General features: G+C 40.3%; 1 protein-coding gene across 1 annotated transcript in view; it reads right to left on the reverse strand.

Moving 5' to 3' along the window:
* Positions 1 to 25,493, reverse strand: part of LOC146650156 (copine-8) — a 108,031-nt gene that overhangs the window by 15,300 nt on the left and 67,238 nt on the right. The window contains exons 10-16 of the mRNA XM_085386421.1: positions 21,802 to 21,843; positions 18,859 to 18,934; positions 15,112 to 15,165; positions 14,935 to 14,996; positions 3,077 to 3,123; positions 2,151 to 2,332; positions 576 to 703 (exon numbers count right to left, since the gene is read on the reverse strand). Of these exons, the coding sequence (XP_085242547.1) occupies positions 576 to 703; positions 2,151 to 2,332; positions 3,077 to 3,123; positions 14,935 to 14,996; positions 15,112 to 15,165; positions 18,859 to 18,934; positions 21,802 to 21,843 (591 nt within the window). The remainder of the gene's footprint in view (positions 1 to 575; positions 704 to 2,150; positions 2,333 to 3,076; positions 3,124 to 14,934; positions 14,997 to 15,111; positions 15,166 to 18,858; positions 18,935 to 21,801; positions 21,844 to 25,493) is intronic.

Here is a 25,493-nt window from a genome sequence, read left to right on the forward strand (position 1 = left end):
AACCAGTAATCGAAAATGTGCAAAATACTGAACTCATTACAAGCTGGTTAGGCATCTGTGTTATGCTCTATTTGTATGTGTAAGTACACGATTAAGATGTGAGTAAATTATCTCCTAGATATGAAAAGCAACCTGACGAGAGACCTCGCTATAATTACATACTTGCATGAACAGATTCTTAATGTATTTTTCTTTTGGAAGTCTTTTTCTTTTCGTCTTCCCCCGCAGCATAAATTACGTTCTCATCGGTATACAGACACAAACAAACACGCAATCATCCGTCAGGCACCTTCTCTGTTTGTGTCCCGAGGTTTTTCTCCTGCACTCTAACTCTTCTTAGCTACATTACAAACATCTGCTTCAGAGAGCTCATTACAGAAAATCCAAGAACACACGTTGAGTGTCGGAGTGAAATGTACTCTCCGTTCTTTCACGCGTACTCAAATGATACGAAGTTCATTTTAAAGGAAGTGATGACAATTACGACAGCGTAAAACAGCGTGCTCAGCGTACAGAAAAGCAAAAACCGAGAGATGTAAATCAGACACTTAAAATCACTGGTGTACGTGTGTTACCTGGCCACATGGTTGATAACAGGAGAGAAGTTAGTGGGGCCGTAAAGCTGAACCGACTTAAGACTCTGGTAGTAGGCTTCCATTACACCATCAATCCCTGCACAATATGGGTTCTGAGGGTTCCCGTTCTGCAGAGGAAAGAAGAAGAGGGGATTACCTTCCATGATTGATTTGAGATGCATTCAGCAGGGCCACAGGAAGAGGGAAAGCAAGTGAATCATTTATGTACTCTCTCACTGGATGTTTGGGGAAATCCCATCCGTTTGGCAACAACAACCATGCCACAAGTAATTAAAATCACCTTTCTTCCTCATTCTGATGCTCACTTTGAACTTCAACAGGCTGCTTATTAGGGATGGGTATCGTTTAGGTTTTATCAGTGCAGCTGAATCTTGCATCTTTTTGAAAGAGCGTAAACACAAAACATTATTTTATTTTATAAGCTGGAATATGCAGAAAATAGGTTTAAATGTTAAACAAATTTCTTCACGTCAGAGACAGTTTCATATAATAAATTTTTGCTTGATGCATAAAGTTAAAAGATTACAAGTTTTTAAAAGAGACCTTTTTCTTTTGATTAAATTTTATATGACGGATTATGCATAAAAATAGAATTCGGCTGAAAGGTCTATTGCTTTACTCAGGTTGTGTATCATGTTTTTAAAAAGTAACTAAGTAAGAAAGTAACTAATTACTTTGAAAATAAGTAATCAGTAAAGTAACAGGATTACTTTCTTGGAGAAGTAATCAGTAATTGGTAACCAATTACTTTTTTCAAGTAACTTGACCAGCACTGGTCAGGACAGTTTATCCAGTTTATATCGAGGAACCTTTAAGACAGCAGGATTTACTCTGAGACTGCTGGTTGCAACAACTTTCATTGTCAACAACACCATATATACATGTTTGATATTGCTTTTGACATTTTGGTTGGTTGTATGAAAAACATTAGAACGGATGGTTCAAAGGTCACAGTAAATAAATGCAACCATCAAAGGCTAGAATGACCCTCGAGTTATTCAAATGTAAAGCATAACTCACAACTTTTCCGTGTGACTGGGAACATTTGAGACTCTCGTAAATGAAGACATTTTTTTGTGTTTTTGTTGACAGGAGCTGCATTAAATTCCACAATGTAAAAGAACTGACATTAAAACCTGAGCCTGTCAATTAGCTGGAAAACTCCTCAACTGCTGTGTTACAAATATGCAAATCTCCATAGTACCCGTCAAGCGTGTGAATACGTAACACACCACTAAGCAGCAAATGGACCCGGAGATTAAAGAGCATCCACGGTTGTTTACCAGTACAGTGTTGTCGACCACGTTAGAATAATGCAGGCAAGCCACGAATCTACCTTTCAGCTTTGTGAAGTGAAAACAGTTCAGTGTGAATACAAATGAATAGAATAAATTTAAAAGTGTTTATGTAATTGTTTTAGGGAAATAGTAATTTTCCTCTCGTTCCCTCTCTTGCGCTCTCCAACACTAATCATAGGTCACCTATTATAAATGACTCTCCATTGACTGCAAATGGCTGCTAATTGCAGGGTACAAGTCTCAGTCCTGTACTTACCAAAGCAAACTCATGGGACACCCGTCCATCGGGTGGCAGTTTGGCTCCAAAGCCAAGTGCAGGGAACATCTTATCACTGTCGTAGTCCTGAATTATCTCTCCGACTGCCTTCAGAGCCATGGCGTAGGCATTCAACTGGTAGGGGCTCATGTAGTGGAGTGAGGTGGGCTGGGCTGGGTTACCTGTTGTGGACAGAGACAGAATCTTCAAAATCACAAGTAAGTTAAGTCCAAATTCGGAGATTTCCTTCCAGCAAGCACATAAAACAGACCGGGCCATCATGGATTGTCAGAAGCTGCAGGAACCATGATCACTGCTAGAATAGCTGCCTGAAGTTGTAAATGTTGTTTTACCACTTCTTGATTTTTCGCACATCTTTGTCACAGAGAGCTCGTCCAAAAGTAACCATCCAATAAATCTCTAGTGGTTCATGATGTGTAAATTTGTAGAAAAACACTTGAGTCATGATAGCTTCAGCGATGGAGTTAAATTAGCTGCTAATTACCTTACAGCGGCGAGAATGTGTTGCTTATTTTTTTTGTTTTATCTATCCGTATGCGACTTTTTATATCGCTACGTGGGTTGTTTTTAATAAACTGCGGTGGCTATTGAGGGTTTTGTAATTGGCTGACAAGATCAAGCGCACCTCAGCCTCTAACACATTTATTACAACTACAGTTGAAGAGTTTTTATTTCATTTAATAGGACAGGCTGAACAGCCTCAATCGTCCACCTACTACTGAGCTCAAGGGTAGATTGATAACACAGCCCTTTAATCACGGCCATCATAGCACGTTACCGCCAGGTGTGATGGAGAGGGCTATTAGGAAACACTTGATTCTCACATCTGCATATATTTGAATAAATGCTCTCCAGGCATTCAGGGCACTCTGTGTGTCTAAATGTGTGTTTATGAGAAGACTCACCATTGGAAGCTGTGAAGTCGATGGCCACGGTGAAGTTAATCTGGGTCCTTGTAAGACAAAAACACAGAGATAGAGATGGTTTAAAAACGTCTGACCAGATTATGGCACTGGATCACCAGAGCTCCCATAATTCAGAGGCTTCGAATTCCCTCATACTGGCACTCAAGCAAGTAGCTGTGATATTTCAGTGAACGGTCGGAAAGCTGCGGATGACCAAAAAACATTAGGATTCATGCTTTAGAGATCATGAATGTCGCTGGATTAGTCTTGCGAACAACTGGGAAGTTGTTATCTAAGAGAATGCGGAAGCAGTGAAGATGGAGGAAGACTGAACAAGACCAGGAAAAATAACACACCACGGCACCCGGGATGAGAAAGTGGCACATCTCGCTTCATCAAAACATTTTTAACTTGTGAACCTGCAGGAACAGGATGTGGTTAAGAGCTCTGTAGGCCCACTACAGGTTTTTTCAACAGCAATCCTCACCTCGCTGCCGCACACACAAACACAAAAGCCTCTTTGTCTACCTTACACACGTCTTAAACACCCAGCAGCTCATTATCTTTGGCGCTGCGCAGGGGGGTGCAGAAGAAGAGTGAGCGAGCGACGAAAAGTTCATGACACATTTAATGATCAGCCCACACGGCAGGGGGGCTCTGACATGTGTACAAACAAATTCTATTAGTGAAAAATTACCAAAGTTTTTCCACTTTGGGCTTAAAAACTACATGGAAAAGCAAGTTCGCTCTGATTTTTCTATGAAGGGAAAAAGATCAGTCGCTGCCAGTCAGCTTTTATTAATTAGACTGTGTAGGTGGAGCTGATTGAAATCATAGCGTCTTTGTGTGCTGTGATATATGTCGTTATACTTTCTAATGCTTAGTGTCACCCTGCTAGCACGAAAGATCGAAATGATGGTAAATCCGTCATTTGCTTACCTGCTTCATACTTCTTTGCTGTGAGCCTATCATGATGACTTTAACTCTGTTTTTCAAGAAGCATTCAACTTTTTAAGGACTGTTTCTTACTGTATACATGAATCCCCAATATTAGCTTATCACAGATATATCAGTACAAAATGTACAAATTGTCTAACATAAAGATTTACAGAATGAAATCAATATTTGGAGCAATGTAGAAACTATGTAGTAAAATAGTCCAGCAAAGTAGCTGCAAATCACTTGTAGCTGAGTAGTATAACAAGATGAGGTGGTTTACTCAAGTGCCTTCACTGTATATTGATAACTAGTTTTTGACCTGTTATATTTATACTATATTTAACCAAAATTAGTAGCAATATCAAGGAAAAAGTGCCTTTTTTCTGATGCAAGTACAGGAGGGCCTTGCCTCCTAAAGGCAAAGCACCAGACCACCAGCTTAAATTATGTTTTCTCTCTTTACTGCTCACCTTATTTCACTCTGCGTCATAAAAATCTGACAGAGGAAGTCAAATTTTGTCCCAGTAAACAGGCAACCGGTAATAATAAATAACAAAAAGGGAATGGCAGAAAAGGAGGAATGCAATTCCCAGTTTAACACATCTCGGTGAAACATTAGTGCAAGAAAACAGCAATGCCATTGTTGCATCAGATGAGTCAGAACTATGATGTGCAATTTTAAAGCTGCCAAGAAAATAACAAACAAAAGCAGGGACAACATCAGAAGCTCCAAAATGGGGAATATTGGCTGAGTCCTTTTCAGAAGTGAGTTGCAATTGTTGAGTCACTCTCATTGATTAGCATTATCAAACCTCCACAGTTTGACTGGGAATATTTTGGGCTGCAAAATCTACAGTTAATAGCAGGATACGAATGACGTCAGAGTTTCTGAGATTTAAGCGGAAATTGTGCTTCATGCTCAGCATCTATTAACCAGACACAAATCCGAGCAAGACTACGGTTTAACTGGCTTTTGATGATATTTCTGGATTGCAGTCTAAAGGTATAAATCTAAATGTGAAGACATGAAGGTTGTTAGGCAACATGCTGGTTTCCATGGTATATTTCTTGGTCTAGACTTACATTCTGTCTGTCTGTCAGTCGACACATAAATAGTTTTAAACACACACACTTCATTAATAGTCCCTTTTTCTTTATGCCAAAAATCAGCAAACAGCAACTGCAATAAATAAATGATATAACTAGTAGAATATTTCCAACTGCAGTTATCAGCCATTTTTGCACTGAAGGCAAGCAAATGGAGATGTGCAGCAGAGCACTGCTGCAGAACAGGTTGAAAAACAAGATTTTCTGGCAGTCGTGATAAGGGATTTTCACAGGCAGTGGTCTTCACCACAACATCACATCTCTGAGTTTCAGTACAGGGAGAAGAGCTGTGAGCTTAGCCTGTCTTATAAACTAAACCTTATCATTCACACTTCCCTGAACCTTTTCAAGGCTGTTAGCAGCTTTATCAAGTCATTATTTATTTATTTTTATTGGGCAGTCTACATGCCCACCTCTTGTCAGATTCCCCCAAAACTTCAGCAGACGTCTTACTTTTGGGTTTACTTGCTAAAGCATGACTCTAAATAACTGAAAACAGAACAAAGATCCCCTATTATATTCAGGGATAGTGCTTTGTTGTTGTTTTTGTCTCAGTCAATGCATTATTTAATATTAATGACATGTACACAGCTACGCACAGCAGATGGACAGTACAGTATGAACAAATACACCTGACAAACATCTGGGAATATTCATTCAGCAGTATTGGCACAGCAGTGGGTTGTGGGTCTTACCCATCCACAGTAGAAAAAAATATAAAAATAAGATACAATGTATTGTTTTAAAATAAAGGAATTTTCCATATTCAAGTCTTAAGCATGTTTTTTTTGTAGTGACTGAAAATTACAAAAACATTTTCTGTTTTTTCAATGTATAGTTTTGTTTAATTTTTAATGTAACAGGTCAAATCACTAAAACCCTTTGTTTATCATCCTGTGACAACATGTAGCAAACTTTCGAGGACCCCAACAATGTGTTTCTCGCAACGGTTTCTTCTTTCGACGCGATGTTCTGTTAGAGTTCAACAAGTAATAACTTCGGCTATAAGATATGTAGTATGTCAGCAGCATTCGGGGTAAAGGAGGAATGCCTCTTGTACTGCATATACAACATTATACAGTACATAACACACACACCAACTCCAAACAATAATAATTTAGAACCTTTAAGGGCGAAAACACAGTCCTGCCAAGGGTGTCAAACTATGTCCTTGATCCACTCATGGTAGCAACACGGCAGGAAATACAGGAGTGTGGTTGCAAAGGCTGAGATGGATTTAGAAGTCTGACACTAGCAAACAAAAGTGAAACAATACTGAGATGTACGCAGTAATGCACGCTTACTCATTGCAGATTCAGCACAGACTGCAGCCAGCAGCTCTGCAAACCACGCTTAAATTCTGGCAGCTACGAGGCTAAAAGCCACCAACGCTCATTAGCGTTTCTTTTTAAAACCCAGAAAAACTTACAAAGTTGAGGAAAGTCATACAGTTACTGGAACTTTTTTTTTATCTAAAAGTGAGAATGTTCCAACATTTTAAAAAAATGTCCACAGAAAGACTACTTTCCTGTAATACCCAAATGCCAGTGGGAACCATGTATGCATGAGTGCACTGAGTGGCCTAAAAACAGCATCAGAGGTTGTGTGATGTGACTTCTCCTGATGATATGCAAACAGATGTTGCTGGTTGGACAGTATCCATCTGGCTAGAGGAGAGGAAAAGAGGTAAAGCGAGTGAGACGAGAACAGAGATAAACAACCCATACTTGCATTAAATCTGTTAAATTAGCCAAACACAGCTATTGGCAAGCACATTGGACTTGTTCATCTGCAAGGTGCATCGCCCAAAAGTCAAATGTTGGCATCCCTTTCAAGGGTTTTTAATACCAATCTTTGTCTTGATGTCTGCTCCTCTACCTAATGATAACCTCTCAAGCAGAGCCCCCTCCTGCTTCTATTCTGGTTTCAATGCGCAACTCACAAACCAAAACAAGGGGAAACAATATCTGTCACTATGAGTGACAGGGCTGCTTTCAAAGACACAACTCAAAATGAAAGATACAGCCAACAATTCATCATTTTATCTTTGCGGTCACAAAGAGAGGCCTCTTTGTTGAAATTCATGGGTGGCACTAATGCTTTATCAAAAGGATGAGGGAAAGACTGAGAGCAGCAGTGCTCTGGAGTGAGTTGAAGCTTTCCCTCCCCAAAAAGAAAATCAGTCATTTATGCTAATGTTGCCAGCAGATCAAGTTCCTAATTAGGTCCAAATGAACAATTAGCTGATTGGGATGAAGCTGCAAAAAAAGAGCTATCAATCAGAAGATGACAGCAGTGGGAAGAGAGACGGAGGGAGGACTGAGGCGAGATACGGGAAAACCAGATGAAGAAATTCCTTTGTAGCCAGTCGATCCAGCCCGAGACACAGAAAGGATTTCTAGGAAATGTGTGAGAAACTAAATAGCTGTGTGTCCTGCGCTTGCACACATGGTGGGTGTGTTTACATTTTTATGTTTGAGTGTGCATGCTTGAGTGTGTGTCTGTCCACAAAGACCTGGTCTGCCCATTATGCAACTGGAGTAAGTGCAACTGGACCATTACAGTCCATTTAGGTTTCAAACAGTGAGACAGCACTTGGCACTTAATTTAGACACAAGCGTGTAAGAGCATCCAGCTCACGCTCCCAAAGCACTGCCAAGTTTCAAAGTGCTCTCTGACTTGCGGTGCTGCTGGGAACACGGTCTTGTTTGTAGGGAGACTTGATGATGCGATTTCTCCATTAGCAGTTTAGCGACAGAGCAAGTAAACATGCGGTATGTGCGTCTAATATGGATCTCGTCCGCCCAGCATTCAAATATGACTAAACTGTCTCCCGTTACACAAATATGAGAAATACAGGGATTATACTTACTACTTCTGAATAATAATTTCCACATGTGACTGTAACCAGAACTCAGTTGTACATATAGATTGTACAGAAGAATTCACTGGCTAAGTGTTGTGGGCACAAACAGTCTTCAAATGCATTAAAAAGTTCAATTCCACGTGCTGGCTTCTATCAAGGGTTTGGAATTGTACCAATTCTATCACTTCAGCAAGGTCATGTTGTTGAAGCACTTTATATTATAAGGTAAAAATCAGACAATAATATGCTCCCTATGAGCAAGCCCTTGCAACAGCAGGAAGGAAAAAACAATAAAAAACATGGTAGTCTGGTGCATTTTAACACTAAGAGACCTTTGGCTTGTGCTGCGATCGGTTGACAATAACCAAAGGTTAAATGCAGAGTGGTGTCTGTTGATGCCAATGCAGTTTAGATGTCTTCTGGGGTGGAGAATGCATATGTATGAACCAAAAAAGCCACAAGCTTTCTTAAAGCAATTAAACTGTACTTTTAAATTTAATGCATACACCAATAAACTCAGCTGCCTCTCAGACAGACAGACTGGAAATCCACTGCTTTGCACTGCAGCTGGCACTCTTTCTTCTGCTCTGCTTGGTACATGAATTACTGCATGGAGCAGGTTCTGGGTAGTGTGACCCCCAAAAGCTTGCGGTGGATCTCTGGAGCAGAAGACAGTGCCAGCTGCACAGCTGGAGTCCAAGATGTGAAGAGTTGAAGTCCCTCTGGCTGCGGGACAAGATCGTCTCTGCATTAGCACCTCAATAAAACCAAGGACAATAGATCTATTTTCAGATCCAAGCCAGCCGGTGTGGAAACAGGTTATTGTAAGGGGTGGAGCCACCTGGTTAGCAGCAACTGAACTTTCAAAATAAGAGTGTGAGGATCAGAGGCAAGAGGATTCTCTTTAATGCAGAGAAAAAAAATAAACAATATCGAGAAAGACTTGTCAAATATAATGAGGCATCTGTTAGAATCTGTTTGTTAATGCATCACAATTTGTGTGAAAACTAATTGTGCAAATAATATTCCACAAACTGCCAAAAACAAATGTCTAAACTGGTCAGATTTTGCAGCATTCAGTCAGTATAGCGTATTATAGCCAGCTAATTAAAAAGTTAATGAATAAACATTATAATGAAAAAAACAACAACTAATTTTACTGCAAAAACAGGAGTTAGCAAAATCCCCCTGGGTAGTCCCGGATGGAGGGAAAGGATCCATGACAGGACCCTTTTTCCATGGCAAAGAAGTTTCAGCTCGTATGATAACAAAGCTACCTAGCACACACTGAACTTGGGGAAATGATGCAAACAAGAGCATGTAAAAATAAAAAAGAAGGTGAATCTAGAAAAGAGAAGAAGGAAGTTTGGGATAAAGACTAGCAGCCCATTCACAAGGAAAGGGAGAAATGAAAGCCTGATTGGCTAGAGGCTGTCAGAGAGCGTATGGGATACATGAGAGCTTGTGATTGGCTATACATTGCCAAAAGCCAGAAAATAAAAAGGAAATAAGGTGCTATGATTGGCTCAGTGCCTTAACAGGCTAGACGGAGAGGTATGAGAGCATGCAACTGGGGAAATGTGAAGGCCTAAAATTGGACGTGGAGAGCTTTGAAAGACTGAGATTGACTAAAAGATTATTGAAAGTCAAAAACAGGGAAACGAGAGTCTGTGATTTGCTCAGGGCCATTGAAGACTAGATGGTGAAATCTGAGAGATGCGAAGATCTGACATTGGAGAGTGAGAGGTACGAGAGACTTGGTATAGGAAGTTATTAGAGCCTGAGATTGGCTAGAAGCTAAGAGCACCTCAGGGTCCTTAAGGCTTGAGGTACAGCATGAGAATCAAATGACCATGGCCCAGTGGCTAAGAGAGGAGGATGAAAAAGAGAGGTCTGAATAATGCCGAGGGATTAGACGGCACATGAGCGGTCCAATTCTGAATAAATTTAGACACAGAGGGATTGACGTAAAACTGAGAGGAGGCAGAGTCTAAAATGTATCCAACTTCAGAACGTTTAACAAGAAAACATGAAAAGAAAAAGGAAGAGCACTTACTTAAGGCTCTTTTGGCTTTGGCATGAATCAGAAATTAACAGCAGAATTGGGTAAAATCAGATGTGGAAATGCCAAACTGAGGACTGAAACAAGAAGCACTCAGAGAGCACAAACCACCCCCAGCTCACTCTTGTTATTCCTAAGGGAATATCACTACATTTTCTAAAAATCCCTTTTCTTTCTTTGTGCTTTTTAAATGTAGTTTTGTAGTGCAGTAAAAACAAGTAGACTTTTGTTGTTTGCACATAAATAAATAAATCTAAACCTGCCATCATGTAATATCTTGCAGACTGCAGAAGACTAAAAGAAACCAGACCTGAAAATAGAGAGGTGGCTAACGGGAATGGACTGGCACAACAAAATTCTGCACTTGGCTGAGATGTGTGTTAGTATGCACTGTGACTGGCTAATTTTATTATCTTGATGGCATTTTATGTGTTATTATTATAAGAGAAGCTTATTAGAGTAAAAGAATGATGTGCCTCTAATCGGGGCTATTGATGCTCCGAAGAAACAGATCAAAAATCAACTCGGGCCAGTTGAGTTTCAATTTATCGGCTTTTCCCAGAAGCTGCGTCTCTCATTCTGTAAATTGTGACAGACAAAAACCTCTCTAATAACGCCAACACAAAAAAATCCCTTAAGACTAAAATGGCTAAAAGTCCATTTTATTTACAAGAACATTTTGATTCTTTCTTTCCCCACACAGCTTGGTTTCCTGTCTGCGAATGGGCCCGGGGGGAACTCTCAGGCAACAAGGCATACGAAAGAAGCCGTAATTCAAATGAAAGCAAAAGCTACCGTTTAATAACTGTGAATATGTTTGTTGTAGAAACTAAGAAATTGACACTGACAGCTATTTCATTGTGAAGTTTAAATGGGGGGAGCTCCTAGAGGGGTTGAAGACAAAAAAAATGTGAAAAGCAGGCACCACAGAGGATCTGAATGGCCAAATGTTTATGGTTGGGATTATTTCATTAGAAGGTCATCCAATCACAATACAATCAGAGAGGATTCATACCAGTCAAACATGTATTCATGCAGCATAACAATGAACTTAAACATGCATCCAGTCTTAAAGTAGTCTCGCGACGAGAACAAAAATGAGGTCTTGCAACATTCCAGTATTTTCCCAAGTTAGTAGTAAAAGAAGACTTTTTAGCAGATAAATACCCAACCACCACCACCACCACCAGCTAGTCCGTCTGCTATTTACTGCAGCACCAGACAGGCAGCTTCCCAGATGAATGTGCCTGATCCCATCTGCCGGTGGATCACTGACTTCCTGACGGACAGGAAGCAGCATGTGAGGCTGGGAAAGAATGTCTCGGACTCCCGGACCATCAGCACCGGCTCCCCTCAGGGCTGTGTTCTTTCTCCCCTGCTCTTCTCCCTGTATACTAACTGCTGCACCTCCACCCACCAGTCTGTCAAGCTAATCAAGTTTGCAGATGACACCACCGTTATTGGACTCATCTCGGACGGGGATGAGTCTGCCTACAGGAGGGAGGTTGAACGTCTGGTGTCCTGGTGCAGCCACAACAACCTGGTGCTGAATGCCCAGAAGACAGTGGAGATTATTGTGGACTTCAGGAAGCACACAGCCCCACTCCCCCCCATCATCCTGACTGACACCCCCATCACCTCTGTGGACTCATTCCGCTTCCTGGGTACCACCATCACCCAGGACCTGAAGTGGGAGCCCACCATCACCTCCGTCATTAAGAAAGCCCAGCAGAGGATGTACTTCCTGAAGCAGCTGAAGAAATTCAACCTGCCAACACGGACGATGATGCAATTCTACACCGCAATCATTGAGTCCATCCTCACCTCCTCCATCACCGTGTGGTACGCTGGAGCCACTATCAGGGACAAACAGAGACTGCAGCGTGTTGTGCGCTCTGCTGAGAAGGTGATTGGCTGCAGACTCCCATCTCTGCAGGACCTGTACACCTCCAGGACACTGGGGCGTGCAGCTCGGATCTCAGCTGACCCTTCTCACCCTGGACACAGTCTGTTTGACCTGCTCCCCTCAGGCAGGAGGCTCCGGTCCATTCGCACCAGAACCTCTCGCCATAAGAACAGTTTCTTCCCCTCTGCTGTTGGACACATGAACAATAACCGTATGACTGTTCCCACCACTAACACATGACCCTACGCTGTGTTCACTGCATCATTCCATGTTTGGCACTGATCACCACCTGCACTCATGTATATATCATGTATATATCTATCTATCTACTTAGCACTTTTAATTCTTATTCTCATTTTTATTTTCATGTCTATTTAAGCTTAATTTATAACAGTATGTTTGCACTGAAGCACCGCAGCAATTTCCTAATGTTGTAAACCCGCTCAACATTTGGCAATAAAACCCTTTCTGATTCTGATTCTGATTCAGTGAGTTCAGTGTTACTTTAACTGATGGCGTGAGAATAGTGAGAGTGAACCAAAGCAGCTAAGTTTTATTGTCAGAAAACAAAAACAAATCGATAAAGGAGGGAATGAAAAATACAGTGATGATGCTTTTAAATATGCAACTGTAGAAATGTCATCTATTGTTACCCTTGAGTGTGGCTGCTTTAAAGTAAGCTAAATGTGTCCCTTAGGGAAAACGTTTCTCTTTGGACATTGGCTGCTTTTTTGTGCTAATTGTCCATCTAGTCTTTGTGCCTGACCATTTTTTCCCCTTTGTTAAGTCGCTTTACACTTATGAATCGCTCAGTAGTAGCTCAAGGCACAAACCAGTGTTTTGTCCACTAATTTACAATTAGTTTGGAGTCGTAGCAAAGAACCCATTTTAAATTCAAAAAGTTTTAAGAAACTGGACAAGGAAGACGTGACAGTTCTAAAAAAAAAAAAAAACTACATACAACAGATGGTTAATATCTTAAATTTATGCCCTTAAGAAATAGGAAAGAAATCCACCAAGTCAACTGATCCATCTACTGTTCACCGAGGCCTCATTGGCAATGATCTCGGTGGAAGAGTAACTGTCAGGAAGCATTTTTTGGGAAAGAAAACAAGTAAGCCATCAGACAGTCATCTGGTAAACATAGTGAAGGCTATGTCAAGGTTTGGGGATTTTACGAGGATTGATGGAATTATAAACAGGAAAGTACCATCAGATTTTGATCCACCATACAATACCATCTTGGAAGCTTCTGATTGGAAACAACTTCATTTTTCAGCATCACAATGATCCCAAACACACTACCAATGCAATCAAAGCATACCTGGATAGAAGAACACACAGTGGAACACTATCAGTCATGGACTGGCCTCCCCAGAGCCCAGACCGCAACATTGTTGAAGCAGTGTGGGATCACGTTGACAGAGAACAGAACAAAGTAGCCAGTTTTCCTGTACTTCAAGCATCCAAGGAGCTGAAGACCAAGCTCCTGGCTTTTATTGTGATAGCAATGTCCCCCAAAACAATAGTAAACTTCCTTTATATTCAGTATTTGGCCCATACAGATTACATTACCCTACGTTTGCTTCTCTCCCACTCCCTTATGCTCACATGTACTATATTTTAATACACTTGAGTTCCCAATAAAAGTGCTCTCATTTCCATATTTTTCTGTTTCTGCTGTCAGATGAAATGACCATGAAGCAGTGACACAAACACAGCCATTAGGACTAATATAAGCCAGCTGTCACTTTGAAGCCCTTTTTGCTACTCTGCTCAGCTAAAATACTAATGTTATAACAGCGATGACGTCTGAGAAAGATATCACCATTCACTAAGTTTAGGCAAATGCCTCTGCTGTGATTTCAGCTATATTTATATGTAAAATGATCCTTCTACAAATGGTAGGGACAAAATGTCTTAAGCTTTCTGTTAGCAGCTGACGGCTCGTGGAGGGCAAAAGAGGCAGAAAAGAGGTGCTGCAGTAAAAGTTTTACATTTTTGAACATTAAAGTCTAATTGGGCTACTTTAACCTCCTAGGACCTGCCGTCTACATATGTGGACATCACATTTTGGGTTATTTAGACCAAAATACTCAATTTTGCTCTACATGGGCCTGATATCCACTTATGAGGACATTATACTGCTACTGTTCTTTCAAAATTTTAAATGAATATCCTCATATGTGGCTCTCATTTTTCCTAAAAACAAAAATAAGGTAAAAAAAAAAAAATCTGGTAATTCTTTGTTTTTACATTCATCGGGCCCCAATATGCCCAAATATCAAAGAGAAATTAAAAATGCATGTCGTGGAAGAGTTTGGGTCTTAGGAGGTTAAACTTTGATTAAAGATTTCTGAAGTTTTAATGAGAATGAAGATTTTAATGTAATCAGGGTTTTTGGGGATTTGCTACTAGTTGTACTGTAGTTGAAAAATTACATTTTAGTTTTGTGCAGAAGAGAAAAAATCTATTTGTGTCCCCTCCTGAATTCCAAAGGCAGCAGGAAAAGAGGAATACTCGCAACTTTGCAGACACACACACACACCTTTCTCCACGTTGACAGTGAATCTAATGAAAGCAGAGTGTGTGGGCGAGCATTTCCACCACGCCTGGGTGCACGCGGTCAACCCTCCTGAGCAACATACATACACAAGCACATGCACAGAGACACACAAACGAGCACACACGATGGCACGAGGCTCGGGCAAGTGCCAAAACACAATACAAGATTACACACAAGGACAGTCTCTCCCTCTCCACCTTTCACTTTCTTCCTCTCACATGCAAATGCACTTTTTTTCCATCTGATTCACTCACACTGAGGGATCATTATCTTTGGCACATTGCAGACACTGAGCAGTGATGGGGCCGTTATCCAAGCAGCGACGAGCACACCCAGCATGTCAAGCCTCATTAAAAGACTGCAACCCCCGACTCTCAGCGTGGGCTCGGTGATTGCATAGTCATTGACCTACCCTCCTTTGATGTAGTCCAGGAAGGTGACTTCAGTGTCCACCAGGAATGACAGGAGGGTTACCTGTAGGTGATAACACCTCAGTCAGCCCAAGCACTGTCGATGATGTAACAAAGTTATTCTGTCTGACACAATAAGAGTGCCATATTTCAAATCTAGTTCAGAAATCATTCCTTACTGTTCCAGAGTTGAGGTATTTTTTCTTCTTTCCTTTCTTCTTTGGATTTACCACCTAAAGAAAGAGCACATTTTCTCCATTAAATTCAAATATACTTTGTAAATCCATCCCTTAATTTGAGTGTCGTTTATAAGTTTAGAAATGGTAACGTGTTTTAAGTACTTTTGCTTTTTTTAAAAAAAACAACAACACAAAGTTGTCATATTGTCTAGTGCCAGACTGATATAGGATTTTTTAGATAGATAACGATATTTGGCGATTTAGGCGTCAGTTTTGGATGAGCAGGCGACTAAATGCCACATAGCTGAGAGGAGCCGGCCCTTTGCCGCATGTCTTTCCTTCCACTTTCCTGTCAATCTTCACTGTATCTGAGTAATAAAACCACGTCCCATTTATATTCAACAGTGTTTTAGCAGATAAAGGTGAAAGGCTTAAACGTGAATTGAGCTGCGGTTCGGGGAAGGCCTCAAAGGGGACTGGCAGATCCCCATGTACTACATAGAAGTGAAGAAGTTAAAGAATTGAAAAGGGGAGAGAGGGAGGGTGGGGCACGTAAACGAGAATAAACAGCTTGTAGGACTGGGGGAACCTGTATAGATGAGAACCACATCTCAACACTTTTCAGCATAATTTATTACTGGTTGCTGGATCCTACACACGGCTGCAGTTTTTCAGCCGCCACACACAAACACCAATAACAACAACAGGAACCAATTCATCTGTTTTAAGCTGGCGAGGCAGCACACCGCGCCCCCCCGCCACAGATATCAATAGATCAGCAAACAGCTAATATCATCCCACTACTAAATCAGTCAAGCTTTAATGGTTACACCTTGTAAGCAAACAGTAGCAGATACAGAGCAATGTTAACATTACTTAAAAATAATGTTTCCAGCCCTCTGATAAAAGTAGGCATAATAACTTCTCGCCAACTCCTGGTGGAATTATCCGGCTCTTCAGTTGCTAAATCTGGTAAGAGCTCCATTATACTCAGCAGCTATTTTTTAAATATTATTTTTAACTTCATCTGTGCACCATCTCCTCCTGTGAAAGTAACATGCAATGGACATTTAGAGCTTCTTCTCCAAAAATAATTTAGTGTCACAGCCAAAAATACTGTTAAACTATCTCAACAGAGTTTTGGGAAATAAAGGAGCTGATAATTCTCTTTTGGTGCATTCCTACAAAGCTTCCTCAAATATGACTGCTCATAAAAATACTCAATAGTCTACTGCATGTGACTTACACAAAGGTCAAGGGAGATGTCTTCACTTTATATGCAAACATAACAACATCCTTCAGTGTAATACCAATTAGATTCTGTAAAATTAAAGCATGCTTGGCCCTAAATGCTTCAGTTTGTGGGGATAATATGTGATAGCTGAGGTGGCTTTGCAGTATACTTCATATCCCCTTCATCGGTCCTCAGATACTTCCTTCCCTAAACCAGCAGCTACCATGCTAGGACCATTCAACCTCCTTTTGAATGCCAAACAGTGGATATTAAATCTGAGCTTTATGGTCTAATTTAGCTGTGCCAAGGTTAAACAGGAAGACAGAAGGCCTCGGGGAAACAACATACAAATGTGTGGATTTATGCATTTCTCCTTGGTTCACTTTGGACTGGCACCCGCAAGGACGCATTTGGCTCTGGAGGTGAATTGAAATGTGATTGTGACACAAATACACACAGAGACACACAAACAAAATGCATTTAACACTGCAAAGTCTTTGTCTCGCTTGCTGCAAGTCGAGGATTAAGCAGTACCACGAAAAAGGCCAGAAATCCCAAAATGACTTGTGTGTGTGTGTGTGTGCGCGCACATCTGAGGACTATTAGGCAAACAGCAGCTGTTTAAAATGAGACTCCCCTGTGTGCGTTCTTCTCTGTGTGGTGCCCTGTTAATCAAGAAATGTTGACTCTTCCTGGGAGAAGACAAGCCAGCGATCCATCATAACTGTCAGAGATTGTGTGTCTGTGTGTGTGTCACAGACAGCCAGGCAGAATGGAAAGGAGTTTCGGCTTAGTTTTGGTTCACTCTGCCAGGAGAAATTATTATTTTATTATTATTATTTACACTTTTCAAATTTTTCAAGCAAGTAATTTCCCCAATTATTTCTCCACATAATATATGTGGCCATATGGTTCAGTACTTTTTATGTGTACCAAACAATCTCAATCCTCCTATTTTATTGCAAAGATATTTTTCGATATTTGCTGTTGAATTGCCTCTCAGTATTACTCAGGATGAAAGGCTGCAGTTGTAATAGAAACTTTTGTGTTTGGCAGCATCCAACAGTAAAATATGGTCAGAGGTTACCTTGTTTAGGTATAGGCTATTAGCTTTATGACTACAGGATGAACTTTGATATGTGTTTAAAAAGAAAAGGCTTTTAACAGTGGGTTTATAAAGCACGTAAGTTAATGTAAACTGTAAAACTCACTAGAAGATTCAGCTCCTGGTCTACTCTCTTTCTGCTCTTTCTTGAATTTTACACTAGCTTTGTAACTGACTATATATCATAAATGTCAGTAACATTTGCAGTTCCTAATCCTTCATATTGTGTATGCAGTAAAATGAAGATTGCCCTTACAGTTAGACAAACAGAAATTCGATGCTTATTGTTTTGATCTGCTATTAGTTCTTAACGCCTCAAGTCAAAGCGCCTTGTTTTTACTTACTTACTTACTTACTTATAAAGGCATTTGCTCTATTATAATTGAACCAACCAACAAAACTTGCATTTTCATCTTTGGTGAGTGAAATTTTGCTTTTTTATTTGAATGTTTGCACTAATTAAACAGTATCTGTGCACCTTGCTAACCATGATAGCTAGCATTAGCTCATAAATTAGCACTTCACCCTCTCATCTCAATGTCATCATTTTTTGCAACAGCACAAATATAGTGATAGATATAATGCTGAACTTAAGGCTTCAAAATGGCGTGCGATATATACCATCTACTGCAAAGTTCATGCTATCAGCAACAACATCAACTGTATCTGTGAAAATCTGTAGCTTCAAATTACTGGCTTTATTAAAACTGGCTTAGAGTCAGTCCCTTCTTCATTTTTCCCTAACACTTACGATACATTTTGACTTCAGTGAAAGCCAAATTCAGAAAACATAATTGTACTCTTTCAGTGTATTGACTGAGGCTGCAGTTCCTCTGGAACTGATGGGGAGTGTGTACACCTACGACTGCTTTAGTCTAACCTTACAAAATTGTCACTTAAAAGTCTGGTAACTAGATCTGCTCAAAGGAAGATTCAGCTTGTTTTAACATTCAATATCCTGTGTTTGAGACAGCTGGCATTATTACTGTGAAATCATTCATGTTCACTAGACTAAAATTTTAGCAATGGCTAAGATTATATAAATGCTTAAGCTAACATAGTGTAACTAATGTTATATCTTGTAGAACCATTAGTAGGAAACTTGGTAGAACGTTAACACTTTCTGTTCTGTACAGTTGTTTCTCTTTTTTACTGTTTACATTATTTAAAGTTCAGTGTATTTTTTGCAGTACAAAATTGAGCATTGAGAATGCTGTAAATGTCCTTGGATTGGAACTAATTACATTTTTGGTATCATGACATCACACACAGGTTAAACTTCAGCAGAAAGGTTCCAGACAAAAAAAACCCCCAAAACACACTGTAAAACCTGTACACTGGTCTCCATAGGAGCTTCAGCTTTGAATTTAAATACACTAACATTCCTATACATGCAGGAAAAACTCACCTCATAGACGTTGAACTGGCTCTGTCCTCTGGATAGTTCTCTGTAGCTGGTGCTAAATTCTCCAATAAAGTCATGACTACAAACAGAAATGAAGAAGAAAGGAGACAAGAAAGAGAGCTTGAAAAAACTTCAATCTTGTCAATTAATTTTAATGTAATTTTTCTAGTTTCTAATCCAGAGATCATTAAAAAGCCAAAAAACCTAAAAAAAAAAAAAAAAAAAAAAAAAAAAGGCAAAAGAAGTTGTCGTCTTGTGATTTAACAAGATTCCATTTTATGTTTGAAGTTTTTAAATCAACATGAAATGATAAGAATCCCAGAAAAAAAACAACATCATATACACCTCAGAGCAACAATTAGGAGGTTTGTTGTTACGGAGGATTAAAGCAGGATTAAAACACTTCATGGACAAAAATCACTGCCAGCATTTCTTCCCCACTGAAAAAGATACACCAACACACTATGGCTCAGATTAGGAGTGACACTGAATAGATTCCAAAGTACAAAGAATAGAGAAATAACTCCCTGTTAAACTACAGCCTGACAAATGTTGCTGCGTTTTCTTTCTGTCTGAATGCCAGCAGCCAGAATCCAGACTCGTCATTAAGCAGTCAATCGCTGACGATCGTGTACTCAGCTTTCTTACCTACTGAAAACATAGACTTCTGTTAATTATGTGTGACTTAGGGATTAACTGGGTGCAGGAAGCTGACATGTTGAATGTTAACGCAATCAAGACACGAAGTAATAAGGAGAGGCACTGCTGTCTGTTTATCAGTGATTGCTAGCACTGAGGTTATCAGCGCATATCAGATTAATATCTGTACAATAAGCCCTGAAAGCCTTACAGTCACACTCAGCAGTTCTGGAAAACTATCCTGAAAAATGTAAAAATGCAGAGCTTTAACAGTTATTACTTTGATCTTTTCTGTCTTGTTCCTGATCAACTGCTTGTGCAGAACACCTTATTAGATATTGATTTGTACCCCACCTTTACACCAATTAAGATAATCTGAGCCCAGTTAATCACCTTAGACGACCATATTAAAATGCTCAGCTTAACAGAAGAAATAAACAAGCTTGCAGCTTGAGAAGGAATCAAAAGCTATAGCTATTTTCTACAGTGGCCCTGAGAGGCCAAACGGACTGCAACTTAAGAAAACACCAGCAATAAGAAAAATGCTGCAAAAGCAAACAAAACACAACGGAAATAGGAAAAAGCACAGGGAAGTGTTTCTGGGGAGACAATAACCCGACGGACCAGTTGCAGGAACCAAAATATGGTAGTCGTGTTTTATCATGATTCATTTATTACTGATAACGGATTTTTAGGCTAATAGTTAAGCTAACACGCTTACCTTTCATCTTTTCTTTCCTCATAAAATCGATAGATCCTCCAATTCTTTTAAGTGTCTCCCGATGCAATTCTTAGCATATTTTGGTTCCTGCAACTGGTCCGTCGGGTTATTGTCTCCCCAGAAACACTTCCCTTGTGCTTTTGGAAATCTGTTGTTTCCTATTTCCGTTGTGTTTTGTGGGCTTTTGCAGCATTTTTCTTATTGCCAGTGTTTTAAGTTGCAGTCCGTTTGGCCTCTCAGGGCCACCATCATTTTCCCCTCTCATAACAACTTTATGGAGGTGGAAATGTGTTCATAACTCATCTTAACATTAGGAACATCCAACTTAGACTGTCTGCAGTCACTCTCAGACCGACTGGCAAATGTTTGCAAATAATTAAGAACAATAATTAACAGAAAGCAAAAGATAGCAGACTGACTCCAGCTTATTGCCATTTTATCGCATTTTATCACTTTGAAAATAGCAACTGGCTGCGAGTGGCTGCAGACCTGTTGCTATTTTCAAAGCAACGATTTCAAAGGAAAAAGGATTGACGTTCACTGCAAAATGTAACAATAAATGTGGTCATCTCGTGGTCTCCAACCACTGTTGTCTCTAGTATGATTGTTGCCATGGTACAGGGTCGTGTGACCCAGTGTTTGAGTTTTAGCGTATTTTGTTATTAATTTGTGTTCTAGTTTCAGTTTAGTTTATCTAATTTCTACGATGCCTACGTTGCTGTTCTAGTCGTTTGTTTGTGGATCGTTTTGTGTCTTCTCCCCTGTTTTAAGTCTCCCTGTTTTGTGTGTCTACCTGTCATGTTTCATGTCTCTGTGGTTCTTGTTGTCAAGTTCGTGGCATGTCTGCGTCTTGTCATGTTTCCTGTTTATTTTGAAAGTCTTGTTTCCATGTTCTATGTGCTTAGTTTATGTTCATTCTTGTCAGCTGTTTCCTCATGTGTCTCTACCTCCCTGATCTCCTCATTTGTGTATTTAAGTCCTCTTTCTTCCTGTGTTCAGTGTCACGTTGTCGGTGTAACCTTCCCAGTTATGTCTCGTCGTCGTCACAGTTTTCACGGTTCTCATAGTCACAGTCATAGACTTAGTCTTCAGTGTCATAGCTTAATCACTGTTTCATAGTCTTGTACAGTAATTAGTATCATAGGTTTTCATAGTGTGTTTTCCAGTTTAGTTGTCTTCCCTGCACTCGTCTTTGCTTTTGTTTTGCCTTCTGACATCAGCTATAAAAGGCTCGGTTTTTGTTTAAAGTTTGGTCCCATCTCCTCGCCCGTGTCTGCTCTTGGGTCCACCTCACTCACACTCCACACATGACAATTGTAGCATTACACAACTACATATCCCTGAAAAAAATTCAGTCCAACAGGCCTTGAAGTTTGTACCATTTGAAAATGTTCATGTAATATAAACAGCAAAAATACATGTCTGTAAATCTGATTTTAAAAGCAATAGCAGCAGCACAGGAATGCCAGCATTTATTATTTTAGCTGTAGAGTATTTACACCTTACGTGAGCTGAGTGAAGTGAGCTTCTGGAGCCTGTAATGTAAAAGCTTACACGACAGATGACTTGTTACTATAACTATTTACCTGCCGTCTCTGTCCCAGTCGTACACCTCGATCTTGATTGTTCTGTTAGGGGAGGAGCAGATTAGAATCAGGTTAACAAAACAACTTTTTCTGCTGGTGTGCAGCTAAATTTTATACTCCTGGAGGCATTAAAATGCTTATTTGCACCATGCAACATATTTAAAAAGTAAGACACAATGTTGCAAAATGATGAAGTACACCGAGACCAGAAGAATGCCAATTTCTTTCTTCAATGTCATGGAGCTTTTAGTGGAAGCAGATCCATTCTGCAGCTTATCTTTATTCCAACACACCGTTTGCCTGTCACTGTACACCTCATCTCCAAATACATCTATTTTCTGCATCCTATTGTAGCTTATGAGGAAGCTGGTAGAAAAATAAATAAAAACAGAACAGTCTGCAGGAGGCAGATAATGCTGCGCTATCATGCCATCAACTAATATCTGCAATATGAGGGTTATTTCTGCCTGATAAAAGGGAGTGACACATGGAGGGTGTGTGTGTTTGTGTGTGGTGGGGCATAGAACAAACAGCAAATTAAAACAGAGGAAGCAAAAAACACTCTGCTGGAGAGAATGAGTACTCATATAATCCCAGTCGATTAAGGCTGTTGTTTTCACAGTGAAAAGCAGTTTGGGAGCACGCATGCTGTACCACTTTCTAAACTTGCAGTATCTAATTGGAAATCAAAGCCAAAGCTGCACTTTTTCCATCCTTTTTATCTCCCAGTATGAGAAAGAGTGGAAATGCAAACCATCATTAATGGGCCTTAGAGCTGCTTAGTGAGACAGATGGACATTAAAGGAAAGAAAGCTGTAAAGATAAGGAGTGGGAATGGGCTGTCTGATAATGATGAGCACTCTGATGATGAGTGTGTTTCCTGGCTGGCGTAACGTTGTCTCCTGGAGAGGTACAAGTACGTGCTGATCTGTCTGGCATAAATGTATTTTCATGTGTTTATATAGGCGGGTGTCTTATTAAGTCGGTGTTGTGCCACAGCTCAGCAGGAAACATCCTGTCACGGTGAGCTTTGATGATGTGATGAGAAACTGACAGCAGTTTCACAGCCTCAATGTACATGTTTGTGTGTGTGTGTGTGCTTGAGTGAGAGTGAGCAAGTGATTGCAGGCCGACCACAGCATCTATGCACAGACAGACACAGTTCCCTATTGTTTGCCAGCCTGAGCTCCCCGTTATCTATTTTCCCAGACTGTAGAAACACACACTCGACTCCTGCGTGTCTGTGTTTCTGTGTGCGAGTCCACTGAGCTTCCTGACTTTTCTATTGATAAGGCACGCTGTGTCTCACCTCATCCAGTAAGCTTACTGGACCAAACTTCAGATCGATGCTGCTGTCTGTTAGTTTAGCTATGTTAAACCCTGTTGTGTGCCCTTTTCCCACACAGCTGCTGTCGACGCAGGAGACGGGACTCACATGGCTGTCATAAGAGAGGCACACACTTTTATCTGCTTTAATCTGCTTTCTCACTTGGACTTCTGCTGAGATGTAAAGTAAAACAGATGTTGCACAACAAATAATTACACATAGCGATGTTTCTTTAAGATATTCGAGGATATTATGCAAAAATGTGTCAGTTTTGTCTTTATGCCTAAATTGTAAAACTTCTAAAGGGGACCTATAATGTTCCTCCTTATATTCGGGCATATATTTACTACTAATATGGTGTAGATATTAGTGGGCAGCACGGTGACACGGTCGGGGTCTTTCTGTGTGGAGTTTGCATGTTCTCCCCGTGTTTGCGTGGGTTCTCCCCGGGTACTCTGGCTTCCTCCCACAGTCCAAAGACATGCAGTTAATGGGGGTAGGTTAATTGATCAATCTAAATTGCCCATAGTTGTGCATTTGGGAGTGAATGTGAGTGCGAATGGTTGTCTGTCTCTCCCTGCGACAGACTGGCGGCCCATCCAGGGTGTACCCCGCCTCTCGCCCTATGACAGTTGGGACAGGCTCCAGCGCCCCCTGTGACCCTGAAAAGGATAAGCGGAAGCGGATGGATGGATGGATATTAGTAGTTCAGGGTGCTGCAAATGCTCAGTTTCAGTTTTTCTCCTCTTGGCTGTGCATGAGTTTGGTGAGAAAGATTTCCCTAACATGCTCATCTTTGGCAAAGTTCACAATTTCTTAAAAGAAAGCTGAATGAAATGCTGGGTAGCCTTTTAAGAAGAGGACTTAAAACAGCTTGTTTAAAGATTCAGAGGCCTTGAGACCCACTAGTCCTCTAGAGAAAAATGTATCTCCAACTGGTGGGTGAGTAGTTGCTGGCTGTCACCAACAGGGTGATTGCTGTGATGATCCCAGTTGTTGCTTTAGTTGCTTACAAATTGCCACAGTCACCCAAGCTTTATATAGAAGACACCGTCAGCAAAGTGATAGTTACAAAATCTGAAGCAAAGCAGAAAATGAGACATTTTACCTTCAAAGCAAAAGCTTTGCTTTACTACTACAGTTTTAAAGCTTTCATTGCACTGATGATTCACCTGGTGACTCCAAATGCAATCAAAGTAATCCCCTGAAAGTTTTCGGTGCATCACTGTAAACCACTTTGTGACCAATTTCACACTAGCCGCTGACAGCAACCTCCAGCAATGCACACTTTTCCCTAAAATCAGTGTTTATCAGCAGATCACTGACATTTCTCTAAGCCTGCATCCTGTGGATTTAGCGGCTGCCAGCAATTATTCACCGACTGATCAGGAAATACACATTTTCCTCTAGTGACCACTGGTTGCCAGATACTTGCAAGCAGTTCTCTAGGCCTGTGTGACAGGAACAAGACATTACATTAGATGCTTAAAGCTGTCCCTTCCCTGCAGAGTTGCTTTGATTCAAACAGATTACATCAACATGAGCAATGTCATTGCTTGCCTGAAATTTTAACAAACAGCTAACCAAAATATGTAGATATCTTAAGGAGTGGACTCATACATTTTTGCCTCCGGTCGAATAAGTATTCTTGCCATTTGTTCAAATAAGCTCATCTTTAACCGGTTAGGCCCCCAGGGTTTTCTGAGCTTTCTGCTCGAAAATGAAATGCCCAAATTAAATGGAGTATTTCTCTGCAAGTACGAACTCCGTGTATACAATGTTGGTATCAAAATAAAGCTAATACCTGTGGAATTTTATCAGAGGTGTAAATATTACTGCAGATGTTACTATGTCAAAGGTACTGTGACTCAAACATAGAACAATTTTAATTTCCATCGCCTAATTTTTAAAAGTATTTTCTAGCATATAACACCTTTGAAAATATGCTTTGATGCACATTTAACTCCAACAAATCACGTAACTGTTTGGTGTCTTTGCTTTTTCTGGTGGTTGTAGAAATGGTTTATATGAGATTCAGATGTTTCTGTGGATGCTACACACGTCGAGACTTATATTTCTGACCTTGTGTTATAACTGATTAATTGCGATCTCGTCCCTTTTGCCCCCGGTACTGAGGTGCTTAACTAGTTAAACTGTTTCATCGCCAGTTTTTTTGCAAAGAAATCTAAAGAGAAAACAAACATCAGTTTCTAAATCAATGGAAAAAACAATAAGATCAGATATTTTGTAACATATAGTGTGTGTGAGTGTGTGTGGGGACTGAATTGTACAAACTAAATGCTGGGGGCAGACAATGAAGAAATGCTGCTCTCTGGATCTTTGCTTCACTTAATCCTGGTATGAC

Source organism: Rhamphochromis longiceps, linkage group LG17 (genome assembly GCF_057381845.1).
Source record: "Rhamphochromis longiceps isolate RC_006_pf linkage group LG17, R_longiceps_female_GT1.1, whole genome shotgun sequence".
NCBI classification, from domain to species: Eukaryota; Metazoa; Chordata; class Actinopteri; order Cichliformes; family Cichlidae; genus Rhamphochromis; species Rhamphochromis longiceps.